This window comes from Lepisosteus platostomus, chromosome 8 (genome assembly GCF_059453375.1).
Source record: "Lepisosteus platostomus isolate fLepPlt1 chromosome 8, fLepPlt1.hap1, whole genome shotgun sequence".
NCBI classification, from domain to species: domain Eukaryota; kingdom Metazoa; phylum Chordata; class Actinopteri; order Semionotiformes; family Lepisosteidae; genus Lepisosteus; species Lepisosteus platostomus.
In genome coordinates, this window is record NC_142618.1 from 11,157,865 (window position 1) to 11,171,841 (window position 13,977).

Genomic DNA, 13,977 nt, shown 5'->3' on the forward strand with positions numbered 1-13,977 from the left:
TTCAGCATGATTTACCTTATCTACCTCATTGTAGCCAAAATGAATCATGAATCAAACTATTCTGCTCAGTTTGTTTAGTGCTTCCATCTTTTACACCAAATTGGTAATATTAAAGTCTGCTTCTTTTCAAACTTAAAATCTGCAGAAACATTGGCTGTTTTTTTTCTTAGAAACCATTCATTCTCCTGCTGAGATTCCACTTTGCAACGTTTGTAACTACCTACAGGAAGATCAGTATCACAGTGGTACTGTCTGCCTTTTTGTTTCTTGACGGCTAAGGTAAGAAAAAAAAATCTTCAATATCTTCAAAATCAAATGGTTTTTCTCCATCAGAAGCTGAATTTCAGTCACTGCACAAACCTTTTACTGAGTAAAAGCATTTTTACAAGCTGTGATGAAAGCTAAAGAACACTGGTTAGACTGTATTATAAACTGAGGTTCAGGTTAAATGACAAATTCTTGATTACTAATTCACACTTAATGATGACTGAATGTCTTACCTTTTATGGTAAGGACTGACTGGAGAAAATAAATTAAAGAACAAACACCACCAAATGCACCTTTACCAGCTCACAAGATGCTGTTACTCACATTTGTGTGAAATATACTGAAAATCAAAAGATTTAATGGTTTAATGTTAGTTCACGAATATATTTCTTTCGGTCATTCACCAAGTCTATAGGGTGTCGACATCTTTATACAAATGTCTGTGGTAACTGTCTCGTTTTGGCGGGATTCAAGTCTGAAGGACCCATATGGTAACATACCTGCTGCTGTCAACATACTCCTAATATCAAAGATATGTGGACTGCATGGTAAAGACACAAAGCTGAAATTTTCAAAGTCATCTAATTCTTATAATAAAATGTATCATTTTAACCTATGAGCCTAAAGAAATACATTATTGCCTATGTATTAAATGTGTTTGACAATGCTCCTTTAACAACACAGATCAATCATGAAATGAAGTGCACACAAAATCCTGCAAAATAAATCTCTATATTCTAATGAACACTTGACAGCTGGTTTCAGTAACAGACAGTTAATGCAGTCTAACACATTCATGCCAGGAAAGCTCCACTGCTGGAGAGAGACAAGAAGCACAGTTTCTAGACAAGACCCCCTGTGGGGACAGGAGGGCAGTGATTTAAGATGCTAGATTTCCTTTTACCTGACAGAAATCACAGGAGAGTTCCAGAGACTACTGGAGCATGCACACTTAGAAAATGCAGAGTTTCAGAAGAACTTAAAAACAAGTCGGTTAAATTAAAGTATCCTTTATAAAATGATGATCTTGTTGATCATAGTGGTCTACAAAGCCTTTTCAAATCTTAACACATTTAATCAAAATGTGTATATAGGCTTATGTGAAGGTTTAACAATCTGTTTTGAAAGCAAACAGAACAGTATATAGATGTTTCTGATATTCCACCCCAGTAACCCCCACATAATTGTCACGATTGCTGCAGACAGCTTTGAAAACATACACCAACAGATTACAGAACTCCATGTGAAAATCTACGAGAATCTAGCTGTCTGACTGGACAGCTGTTTGAACCAGTCTGTGAGACAGTAGTTGAACGTATGGTACGGTACTGTCTGTCAATTATGACAACTTCAAAGATGATGAGGATAAAATACAATGGACGAGTATTTGAAACTTACCACCGCTGCAAAAACAGTCTGGAAACAAAACCGTCAAAGTCAATATCTGAACAATCGAGACCTGTTCTACAAACTTTAAAGAAAAGGTAGAAAACAAGACCAAAGCTAACCATCTCTAACCTCACCATGTAAAATCAGTTACTGCTGACTTTAACCCCACGCAAAATCTCATATCAAAGGGAAACAAGCAACGGCAACATTTAGAGCAGGCGGAAAAGTGAATATGTTCTTCCACAACTGAATTAAGGGGGAACTTTGGGAAGGCCAGAGACAGGACATACAGTACGGTTTGGACTAGCCTGTGCCAAGGGATCTTCAACGGCCAAGAAGTCAAGACCTCAACTTAAAATGTCTCATCAGAAGGATGGCACTTCCTACAGCACAGTTCCCCGTCTCCACACTGTGGCACTTGATTGGCCATTCAGGTCTAAAGTTCAGAGCACCTCCTACTGCCCCATAAGGATTACAACTCCAGCACACATTGAAAGTTTCCACTGCAAAGAAATAAGTAGCCTGTGGCATACACAAGATTCCATTATGAAGCAGATTTGTAATTTCAAACTGGCACCTTAACTTATGTTTTTTATTTAATAAAGGCCTCAGCTGTATTTCTGTTACGTTTTTTACTATAAGGGTGGCAACCTAAGTATAGAAAGAAGAAATGCTGAGTGAGAGGTTTTGTTTTTTAGTCAGTAATAGCACAAAATCTGACCCACAGAAATAAAAGCTTACTTAGCTTTCAATCCATCCGCTCCAAAATGCTGCCTTTAGACACACTTTTAACATAAAGAAGCAGCTCTTGGCAAATGTCAGCAAAATGTTTTGTGAACATAGTTAACAGTATAACCACCAGTTTTAAAATCTACTGCGTCTTAAAATAACATTCCCCAGTATTAGGTTAGATTTCTCTCTTGCATAAATTATCACAAGATGCTGCATTAAGCAGGTGGAAATGGATTTATTATCTGTTTAAAATCTACAATGCCTTACAAACAGTATTTAGACCCTTGTAAAATGTTTCATGTTTATTGCTTTAAAGCTTGCTGTCATGATACTGAAGTAGCATTTGTTTCATATACACCTACTCCACTCATTCAAAGCAAAAAAAACAACATTTTTAGGCAAAGTAAAGTAAGAAGTAAATAGATTATTAACATGAAATGATAAATGGAAAAGTCATTATTGTCTAGGTATTTAAACTTATTGCTGTAACTTATTTTGTATCAAACCTCAGTTGATTTAGGCACACAAAATGACCTTAATGAGCAATTAATACACAATTAGCTGAATGGCCTCTATCTGTGTACACAATTTCACATGAATTCAGAACACATACACCTATCTGTGTAAGGTTCCTCATTCAGGTAGTAATGTCTAAAGCAAAGCAGCAAGTTTTGAAACGGAGCACTGAGTGTGAAATGAATGGCCTGTTAGTGGAACTGCCTCATTAACTGAATACTGTATGAGTCTGAATGAATGCCTGGGGCATCCGGCTCCATTCATGGTAAAAAGGAGCCTCTTCATTGCCAAATATGCAATGGCAGTGAATAATGCTCTGGATGACGTCCAGGTAATCCCAACAGCATACGACCAGTTCCCCACTAAGGGAGAAGCCTGGCTAAGGAAATGCTGGGATACACAGACACTTCAGGATCGCAGGTGTTCTCTGTTTTGGCAGAAAATGTGCAGAGCCTAATGATGTCAGAAAAACAGTCACATAGTCTCTGCTATCACACCAGAGAGGCCATCTTCTCAATTAAAACGTCCTCTCTGAATAGTCATACAGCAGCAGCAAGCAAGGGTTTAACTGAGAGGCTGTTGTCTTCAAGTGTGGTAACTCAAGGTGGACCCCAACAAGGGAGGTCTCTTAGCAGGGCTTGTTGCAGTCCAACGGTGTCAACAGATTACATCTTGTAGCCTCGGATGCCTCAGTTCTCTGCTTTCGTGTACAGGGTCTCCCTAAGATGTGTAAGGGTTGCCTTCTACACTACTGTGCTGAATTATATCAATTAGATTGGTCCCACAGAGAGACACCTTCTTCTATGTTCTCTTCATATTTAGAGAAACCTATCTGGAACCAGCTACTTTCTCTGTAACAGTTGTGTGCAAATGCCTGACTTTAACCCATGTACACTTATACCTTTCCTCGCCTCCAGTGGCCAAGCTGTCAAAGACACCTCAGAGAGACAGCTGCTCCATTACACTAATAAGTATAGCGCTATCTACAGTGCACAATGAGTAACTATTTTGCACTTTATTCTCCATTTGGGTGTTGACAGCATGCAGATTAGACAAGTTAGCACAAATGTGCAGTGTTACAGAAAGACAGGTTTCTGTTAAAAAGACCAAAATGACAATTCAGTGTTAATCGTGATTTTAATCCTTCTTCTAGCCTTGTATAACCCCTATCAACCTTGAACCCAATTAAATGTTTGAGAATAATTAAATCATTTTTTGTTTTTCTTTGGGGGACTTTCAGAAATTAAAATACTACTCAGAAAATAAGACACCGAGTAGCACTGTCTGTTAAATATGTCTCACAACAGATTCACCTACAGTGGTAACTAAAATTAGCACACACTAAAATAGGATAGTTTCAGTCAGGCAGAGACTTTACACTTCCCGTTGTACCCACCTGCTTGGTCACAACCAAATCATTCCAAAAACACAAAAGAAAGAAGATTGCTTACTTTATCACATGTTTTGCTCATCTTAGGTGCCAGAACTTCTCCTTCTTCTGTAAAGAAGATATGCTTATTTTTACTGCAGGCATGCCTATGTCTGCCCAGGAGTTTTGATTTCAGTTCAGAATCCCTTTCACGCAGGCGGGCTTTGTAAGATTTAATGTGCAGAGTGCTTCTAGATCCGGGACAAAAAAAAGATGTACTTTTAGTCTGGTAGAAATATAAAATGATAAAACATCCACATATATGAAAATAACCTCATATAGTTTAAAAGATTATACCAAGAAAATAACCAGAGAGCAAACCAATGTATAGGCCTACTTACTTTAAAACAACCAATAAGACTTTTTGTATGTCAGCACCAGGCATTTCTTAGAGAAAATAGTGCATGAAAATCCCATTAGACCTGCCTGTATGTTATCGGCACATCTCAGCAGAGGCAGTCATGCTGTGAAAATGATACTTGTGAATAGGTGCTGTAGATGCTGTAGAGTAGATCACAAACTGCCAGAAGCATTTTCAGGTATTCTCATGAGGTATTGATGGTTAACATGTTTTTTTTACAATATAACAATTTTTGGTGCAGTCTTTTCATTTTTGTTAAAAATGCTTCACGCCACTCAGGACAACTGGACACGTAGGAAACATGCAAGTTATTTTTGGGATTGGTGATGAAAATAGACGAAAAGATGAAAATAATGTAAATTATTTATAAAAAAAATAAACAATACTGACAGTTCAGTTATCTCTTATCTCTCTCAATTCTGACAGTTCTATACCTTGCATTATAACACAAATAACCACAATGATACATAATAGTGTCATATTAGAAGAGCGCTTAAAAATATATAAATCACATTAAAAAGTCAACACAGAGAATTTTTTGCAGTAACAACTGTATCAAGATACAAAAGCTACGGGATATTAAGCAGGAGAGTATGAAATGAAAGAAAATACTATTGTTCATTAACCGTTTTCAAAATGTACTACAAAACGTTTAAGCAGCAGTTCTTAGTGTAAAGAAAACTAATGGTCCTGAGGAAAAGGTTACTGAAAAGTACAATATCTGCATGTTCAGTTTTCAGAACTGGTAGAGTGGATTTAAGAGTTCTGTATTGAAAATAGTCATCTATAGCTGTAAATACACCACAAACAAAAAGAGCTACTTTTGAGGGGAATTGACAAATGCCCAAATTCTGCAAATCAGCAACACATCTTTAGCATCATTTTAATGCTTTCAGATATCACAAAGCAGCACCACTTAGTTTCTGTTCTACGGTGCACAACTTCCGTTAACATCATGGTGTATAAAAAAAAGTTCCGAAAATTTGTGTTGGTTTAAAAGTCTGTACTTTTTACACCATCATTCACCAAAGACAGTTCAAAAATTTTTTAAAGAAAATGTAATGCTTTTAAAAATAAAGAGGGTAATTTAAAACTAAATGTCTGCCTCAACACAGAACAAAACAACATTTCATACGTTGCCCACCCTTACGATTCAGCTCTCATAATAAAGCTTTTTTTTTCTTTCAATAGCAAAAGCAGACAACAGTGTGTTCTTATTTACATACCTATCTTTTTCCTTCCTTAAAATTTGCATAGCATACCAGGCACCTAGGACGCCGAGGGATCCTATTAGATGGTTAGCCAAGGATATCCTGGCTGACACCTGTGCACCACCTTCTGGAGAATCACTGTCACAGCAGACTAATTAAGCAGGGCCACTACAATTCCCTTCATCAACTTGCTTTACAAATGGAATTTACTGAAACAAATGTATAAATGCTAGTACCTTATAGTTTTAGGTTAAATAACTCCGACTACAAATATGTTGACAAATATTAATTCACTAAAAGCTCCCTCCCATCCAAAAAATAAAACCAAAACTAAAGAAACTTTAATTACTACTTTAAAATTAAAAAAGTTTAATTACTACTTTAAATCTCCTTTTATCCGATTCTCAAAAATAATGGATCCCACCTTCGGAAATCTGAATGACAGCTGCTAGATATGAATCCTCCCTCCCCATAACTGTGAATCTTTCAAAGATGTACTTAGTGTCAGTTTGCACAAAACCAAAATGTTTTTGCTGCACTGTAAACCACCAATGTGTGAAAAACAACGGCCTGAAAATTAGGGCAAAGAACTTTCAACAGGATTATAAAGAATGCAACAGAAGTGGTTTCACAGAGTTTTGTCATAATTGGAATACACAGAAAAGAACACCCATCCTTACTTTTCTTTTCTGCCACACTTCAAACCCAGCGTTTCACAGGCTTCTTTTAAAGACAACGCAGGGTTTTCTTCAGGATCCAGTTCATGGCTACGGGAAGAGTAATAATAAATCACACACATTAGGGCTGTACTGAATACATCTATCCAGATGGATTCCTTCATGCTGTTTTCATGATTGACACACTGCAATTTAAAGAGGGTTTTGCTTTTTTTTTATAACCCAATTATGCGCTGGGGGGTTCTGTCACCTCCTGGCTTGCTAATTACTAAAAGTAACATTGAATATTTATATTGCGCAATGATAACCAGGTGTGTTGCATCTCAGTCTGGTGCTACATTAAGGTTTGAAAATCAAGATGAATAATAATAGCCATGAATAAAAACTGTGAGAGGGGGAGGTCTTTACTAATCAAATGTTTTAAGTAGAATCATTCTCATCACTGAGAGAATGGTGCAGTATTTAACATGTAGAGTAAATGTAACAAAAAGTGCCAGGTGCTCTATTCTGTTACTGATATTACAAAAAATAATTTAAAAAGTCCCCTAAGTCTCCTTTTACAGATTCTACTATCTGTAACATTTTGTTTGAATTCTGGAGCCTTACATAAAATCATCTAAAAGAAAAACAAACTTTAAGATACAACTTGAAATCTTTCCTTCTTCTTGATTAATAGCAGGTCATATCATTATTATAACACATTAAAATGCCATTAAGACAAAAATAAGCAAAAACAAAATCCAAACAAATTTGCATTCAAGTGCAACACTCCTTCAAGGTAACATGCACCTTACTTCAGGACAGGGCAGCACTGCGAAGAAAAAGTCATCTGACTTCTTAAAAAAAAGCCTGGAGTGCTAAGAATAGACTATTCTTCTTAGAAAAGATTGTTCAATTTATCACTTCCGAAAGCCCATAAATTTGTCAAGCATAGAGCTGCTGAACCATGATGCTTTTATGAGCTTTAGAATTCCAGCATAGAACTCTGACATTAGACATCTTAACACAATTTAGACTTGCATCAGATCAGAGAGATGAGTTAGATAATTATGCACTTCCACAAATCATGTTCTTCTATTACAGATTCTGTCTACTTAACTTATAACAGACAACATTTTCAGTCCTGTACAATCAGGACTTCGAAAACAAACTGCTTTACAATCCTAATTTATAATTCCACTACCTGAGCAAGAGATGTTCTTCTTTCACTTAGAAGTATGGATTTAGTGCATTATTATTGTTGGTTATTGTGGGCTTTTAATTGAATCTATAAAATCTTTGGGAAAAAAAGATGATGTGACTGAGATGAAGTGAACTAACAACACTAAAGAATGCCGTGCACATACATACTTTGTACAGTGAATACGTTTAGTCACATTTTGAAGACAACTATGACACAAACCCATTTCTGTACATTTTCCACAAAGTAGGGAGGACAAGGAAGCATTCAATTTCTGGTTCATTGCAAGCACAATTGAATCCACATAGAATATAAATGTGACTTCTATTTTAAGAAGCTTTGAAATATTTTAAAAGTGCAAAATAATTAGAAAAAGGCAAATCTTAACAATGTCCCAGTGCTTCTGAGAAGAGCACAGCTCAAAATCTAAGGCGACATCTAAATCCCCATGGCTTTGTTTGCAGGAAAAAAAATGTTCATTTTGCTATAAATAAGATTTTATTTCCTTAAATTACAATGCCAATAACAGAAAATGCCCCTTTTAAGTACTTAAAAAAGCATACATACAAACAAATGTTTTGTCATGAAATGTGTCCGATCTGCCTGTATGCAAGTTAAATCAACTTGGCTCAGCACAATAATGCCCACAAGAAAACAACATACACATTCCTCCAAAATATGCACGTTTAGGCTATTTGATACTTTTTACATCACAACCTAGGAACACCAGGAGAAAAACCTGGACCTGAATGTAGGGCTTAGGCACATCAAGCCAACTGAAATCTGTTGGGTCATGTTTGGCCACTTTAATCTGTTTTAAGAGACTTATTCTGTCTGAGAACAAAATCCACTTCAGTATTTCTCTTAATCTGGGGTAAATAGTGCAACATACTACAGTATGAGGTGCTGTAGGACATTGGGAACTCTTTTTATCTGTAGTACTTGCCTCCTTCTTATCTTGACTTGTCTTTGATCTGGTGGGTCATCATCGTCGTTCTCTTCATCCTTTCGAGAACTTTCCCCCACTGAACCACTCTTGTTCTCTGGCTCACTCTGTCTTGACTCTAGTACAAACATCAAGCAGAATTTCAGGATGATTAAACCATGGGAATGGAAGATCATGAACATGCTTTATCACCAACAGATCCTTTGCAGGTAAAAACGACTCAGACAGCACTTGCTTGTAATGTCGGGTCCCTCTCCTTCACAGAATTTTGTTCACTTGAAATGAGGAATTTTCAATAAACAATTTAAAATACAAAATAAAACCAAACCAGAAAACCACAAGCAAATCCCTACCTACTTAAACTGGTTGCATGAAATTCACTCACACAAAGGGAAAACTAAAAGCACCCTTGCAAATGGGAATTGTATAGGAGTTCAAACAGTTTTTAAACAGCAAGTATAAAGTGTTAACAGCTTTGTATCCACAATGAGGAAAATAAATGGTGGTTAGGTAGCCAACTTGATACCTGGAAGTATGCTATTTTCACATACAGTACGTTCATCATCCTGTTGAACGTACTGAACGTACTATAAGAGTTATCTGGCCTAACAGTTTTTGTACTAGAGAAGCTATCGGAATAGGATGTGTTTTGTTAAGCCTTTGGCTGCTTGGTAAGGGCATTAAAAGTATAGCTGCAACACCCAAGGTGCAGTTCTGAAGCAGGCCATGGTACAACGAAGCTAGCCAAGCTTCAGTTAGTGAAATGCTTTTAGGACACTGGGGATTTGAATTTTGCACGCAAAATGGCAGTCAGACAGCCACTGTAATACCTGAAGAAGGCTCCACGGCCGAAACGTTGTGTTCTCTTTCTTCTTTTTTTCAGCATGGAATAAACCTATTACTTGTTCCTTTGCAGCCTTCGCATGCTGACACAGCTACCCACCTGAACTACTACTGTAATATACTGATGACAATGGAAATTCAATTTCACCATATCCTGTGTTGTCAGTCCTAGGTTTGGAGGTGATTAGCCATACAGAACTGGAACAGGAACATTTTGAAATAGAGACTGGCAGACATTCCAGGCAGCTGATGATCTGCCATGGTTGGGCAAATGATAATAGAATCATGCAAGATGCATGTTAGAAGTACATTGCCTGCTCATAACATCTACTAAGTTGCAATTCAATTGGTGTTTCTTAAGCCAAAGGCATCTTGAATCAGAATAAAATGGCAACCCCACAACCATCATGTGGAAGACCACCAGATCATCCAGATGCCAATGTTATACTCACCAGACCTGTTGTAAGTTAAAAACTAATGCAACAAAGAAAAAACCTGTTTCAGCCTGCTAAAGAGTTAACTCTGTTAACAGAGTTGGTAGAGATTTACCCAAAATAAAAAGACTTGTGTCTGTAATTGCTGCCAAAGATGGTTCCACCAAATATTGAGTTCAAAAGTTCAAATGCTTACGCCGTCCACATATTTCAGTTTCATGTATTCAGGGTTTGAATAAAACATTAAATTTTAAAAAATAGTATTAATAATTTTGTAATTGCAAACCATAGAAAGGTTCTGAATGGCTAAGCACTGTTCCTTATGTCTAGTTTTAAAAGAACACACTATTCAAATTGATAATAAAATAATGCATTTTTAATACCTAAGTAAAGAAGTATAACACATTTTGTCTTATAGATGTCCTCATTAGCATTTAATTAGTAGACATACACAGTCAATCCAAACCCTAAAATGACCTCATTTTAATCACTCACGTCAACATTTTCCTTAACATGTAAGATTCCTGTCACAAGCGTGTGTATTTAAGATACTGTAAACAAATCAGAAAACCAAAAGAAAGGTAGTAATATACTCTTTCACTTTTGTTCTTCAGTGGAAAAAATATTTTTCTTTCAAAGACTATATAACCTAGTGCTTGATGTTATGAAGTACAGACCTAATTCCAAGAACCATTTATATAATATGGTTTTGTGTTGATTTCACATAAACTCTAATGTTCTTTTTATTGCTAATTTATGCACAAACAGACTGTAACTGTTTCCGTTTGAAGCACTAATAGATTCCCAACACAGCTAAAGTGGAAGGGAGCTGAAGACACAACGAGCAGACAGTTCAAGGAGGCCAAAACACAAGCCCTCTGGTACAGTCTGCACAGCAAAATCCTTTCAACTTGTACTGGCCTTGCTTTCCATTTATGTAATGACATTTTAAAAGCCAAATTATTAGTTATATTTTCTAGTGCTTTAATGCCTCTTTCAATTCCATAGTTCAGTGAATGCTTAAGGCTATAATTCTTAACATCATGCTATCTATGGAAGTCACTTTAAGAGCAATTTTTACTTATTTCCCAGTATTACTGGAGTTACTTTGCCTTTTACTGCTTACAACTGTTTCTTCTCCAAAAGCACACTGTTTCCCAACTTTGTAAGCCATGTCTCCTGTATTATTTATTTAGTGGCAATATTTAACCAAGGTGGAACATCAGGACATTTCTGTCTGTTACAGTGAACCCTTGAGAAGAGAAGAGCAAACACTAATCTTTTGAATTATATCACGGCAAACACATTTTAGCTTTATCATTATTAAATAATACAAGCCCAGGTAAAGCACAGATATGACAGGTAAACACATTTAAGAAAAGTAATTGTAGAGATACATTATTTTTTTTAAAGAAAAACTTCTTTTAATAGCAGAATAAATTTTTTCATGAAAAAAATGCTTGAGGCTAATGCTAATTCTAATCTGCTGTTAGCCAGCAGCTATATCACCCTGTAACTCACAGGTAGGAACCCACTGAAACCGAGCAGGTGAGTGGGGTAAGTGGGGCCAGCAGGGGGCGCTCACCCTGCAGTCTCTGTGGGTCCTAATGCCCCACTCACTCAATGGTGAGTGGTCTGCCGCAACATGGCTGCTGTTGCTTCATCCAGGTGGGGCTTCGCATTGGTGGTGGTGGAGGGGAGTCCCCATTACCTTTGAAGGACTTTGAAAAAGGACTTTGTCCAGAAAATCACTAATTATAAGGACTATTATAATAGAATTGTACTCTATGCAGTGGCAAAAGGTATTTTATACTTAACAAAGCAACATTACAGATCAAAGACCAGATTCTTTTGCCATTTCAGGGTCACATCTTTTTTTCAAGTAAAAAAGCTCTACTGCTGTAAAATAGCTCCACATTCTCAAACTGCATTTGTCCAATTTTCCTTCTAATTATTTTTAGTCATAACAGTTTCAAGGCAGCAGCTTAATAGTGGTTAGGGCTCTGAACTCCTAACACGAGGATTGTGGGTTCCAATCTCAGGAGGGACATTACTGTTGTAGCCTTGAGAAAAGTACTTCTCTCAAATTACTTCAATAAAAATGCCCAGCTGTATAAATGACTTCTCTGCAGGTTGTCAGTGTAACCCCCCATCTTCTCTGATTAAATAAAAGGTTACAAAATCACATTGTTCAATAAAGTCAGACTGAATAAACTGGCACATCCATTTATCATCAGAAAGCTTGTTTATTTTTGCTGTTTTTATTCCTTGTAAGTCCGCCCTGGTCAAGGAGGGAACCAGGAACCTATCTTGGAAACAATGGGAAAATGTGCAGGAATGTCTGTTGACAGGATCTTTCTACTTCACTGGAGCAATATAGAGACATGAGTTAAGAAAGTCAAGTCAAGAAAGTCTACAAAGAAGGCACCCTGGTCTTAAAACTCAGGACTCACGAGCTGTGAGGAGGTAGCAGTCTTTAAAAATCCCTCTACACATCCTGAAAAAATAAATATAACATGCAAGTAAAATTGTGCCAGCATCTATTATTTTAACAATACATTCTGTAAGAGACTGTACACAAGGACTGATATAAAGACAGATCCTATACAGTACCAATCACAGCAGAGAATTTAACACTTAGCCTTCTAAGTGTCTGGCGGAGCGGTGGCACTGTGGCTAAGGATCTGCGCCTGTGGCTGGAAGGTTGCTATTTCAAATCCCACGGCCGGCAGAGGAATCCTACTCTGTTGGGCTCCTGAGCAAGGCCCTTATCCCCAACTGCTCCAGGGGCCCTGTACAATGGCTGACCCTGCGCTCTGACCCCAAGCTTCTCTCTGGCTTTGTGCCTCATGGAGAGCAAGCTGGGGTATACGAAAAAGACAAATTCCTAATGCAAGAAATTGTATTTGGCTAATAAAGTGATCTTATCTTATCTTCTAGCTCTAAGTGAAGACCAGTTTTTTAGGCAATAGGAATGTGGTCATTACTAACCCTGGTATTTGCTCACTTATCACATGTTTGCCTGGTAATCTATTGAAATGTAAAAGTAAGTTATAGGTTGAAATGGGAAATACTGACCTCCTGTTCCACTGGGGCTAGCACCAGAAGAAGCTGCCCTCTTCCGCTTATCTCCGTCACAAGGCTCGTTTCTGTCAGAACAGGAGACCACAGAGAGATCCTCATGAGTCCGACTTGACCCTGAGCAGGTGCCCTCATTTTGCGACACAGCTGACCCGCTTGCTTCCCCTTCGTCCAAATTGAGAGTTATCTTTTGAATCATATCTGCTGCCTCTCCTGTAAGATCTTCTATCTCTTCCGGATTTCTTCCGGTTTCAAAGTCTCTAGTTTCCCTGGGAGGAAGCTCCCCGCTTACGTCCCCGCTTTGCTCCGAGACAGCAGCCTGCTGCGTTTCACTTGGCACCACCTTCTCCTCGGCAGCACTGCTGCAGGAATCGTCCACAGTCCACCCCTGGGAGGCCCAGTACTGGAACTGTTCCCAGTAGCAGAAGTACACTTCATTAGCATGCCTCTCCCATTCGTTTTTACTGGTGGGGTGATCCCATGGTGGCAGTGACTCGCCTTTGGAATCTCCAGGATGTGCTTCCAGCCAGCTTTGCCAAAGAAGCTCTTCTCCATGCCGTTCCCAGTATCTCTTCCAGTCCAGAGACACGGGATTCCCAGCGGATGAGGCTCCCCCGTCACCTGCAATCTCATCTTCACTCTTTGGCTCACCCATGGTTTCTGAAGTGCACTGCGCATCTCCTCCTTGCACAGCGACATACTCGTTATGACTTTCAGAGTTTGCATGGTTGTATTCCCTGCTCTTCCTGTTTCTTGTGCATTTTGAAGCATCTTGACCGTCGCCACCTTCATCATATACCACCTTATAATAAAATTAAAAAAAACGGTTTTGAGTCCACAGCATGAGCGCTTTGTTGCGAAATATACTTAGATGAAAATGTATCATGCATCTAGAACAGACATTAAAGAGC

At 37.9% G+C, this 13,977-nt stretch overlaps 1 protein-coding gene across 1 annotated transcript in view; it reads right to left on the reverse strand.

Annotated features, from left to right (window-relative positions):
• tgs1 (trimethylguanosine synthase 1) overlaps positions 1 to 13,977 on the reverse strand; it is a 49,614-nt gene that overhangs the window by 25,477 nt on the left and 10,160 nt on the right. Inside the window, exons 5-8 of the mRNA XM_088642427.1 lie at positions 13,064 to 13,868; positions 8,709 to 8,826; positions 6,586 to 6,672; positions 4,356 to 4,524 (exon numbers count right to left, since the gene is read on the reverse strand). Of these exons, the coding sequence (XP_088498553.1) occupies positions 4,356 to 4,524; positions 6,586 to 6,672; positions 8,709 to 8,826; positions 13,064 to 13,868 (1,179 nt within the window). The remainder of the gene's footprint in view (positions 1 to 4,355; positions 4,525 to 6,585; positions 6,673 to 8,708; positions 8,827 to 13,063; positions 13,869 to 13,977) is intronic.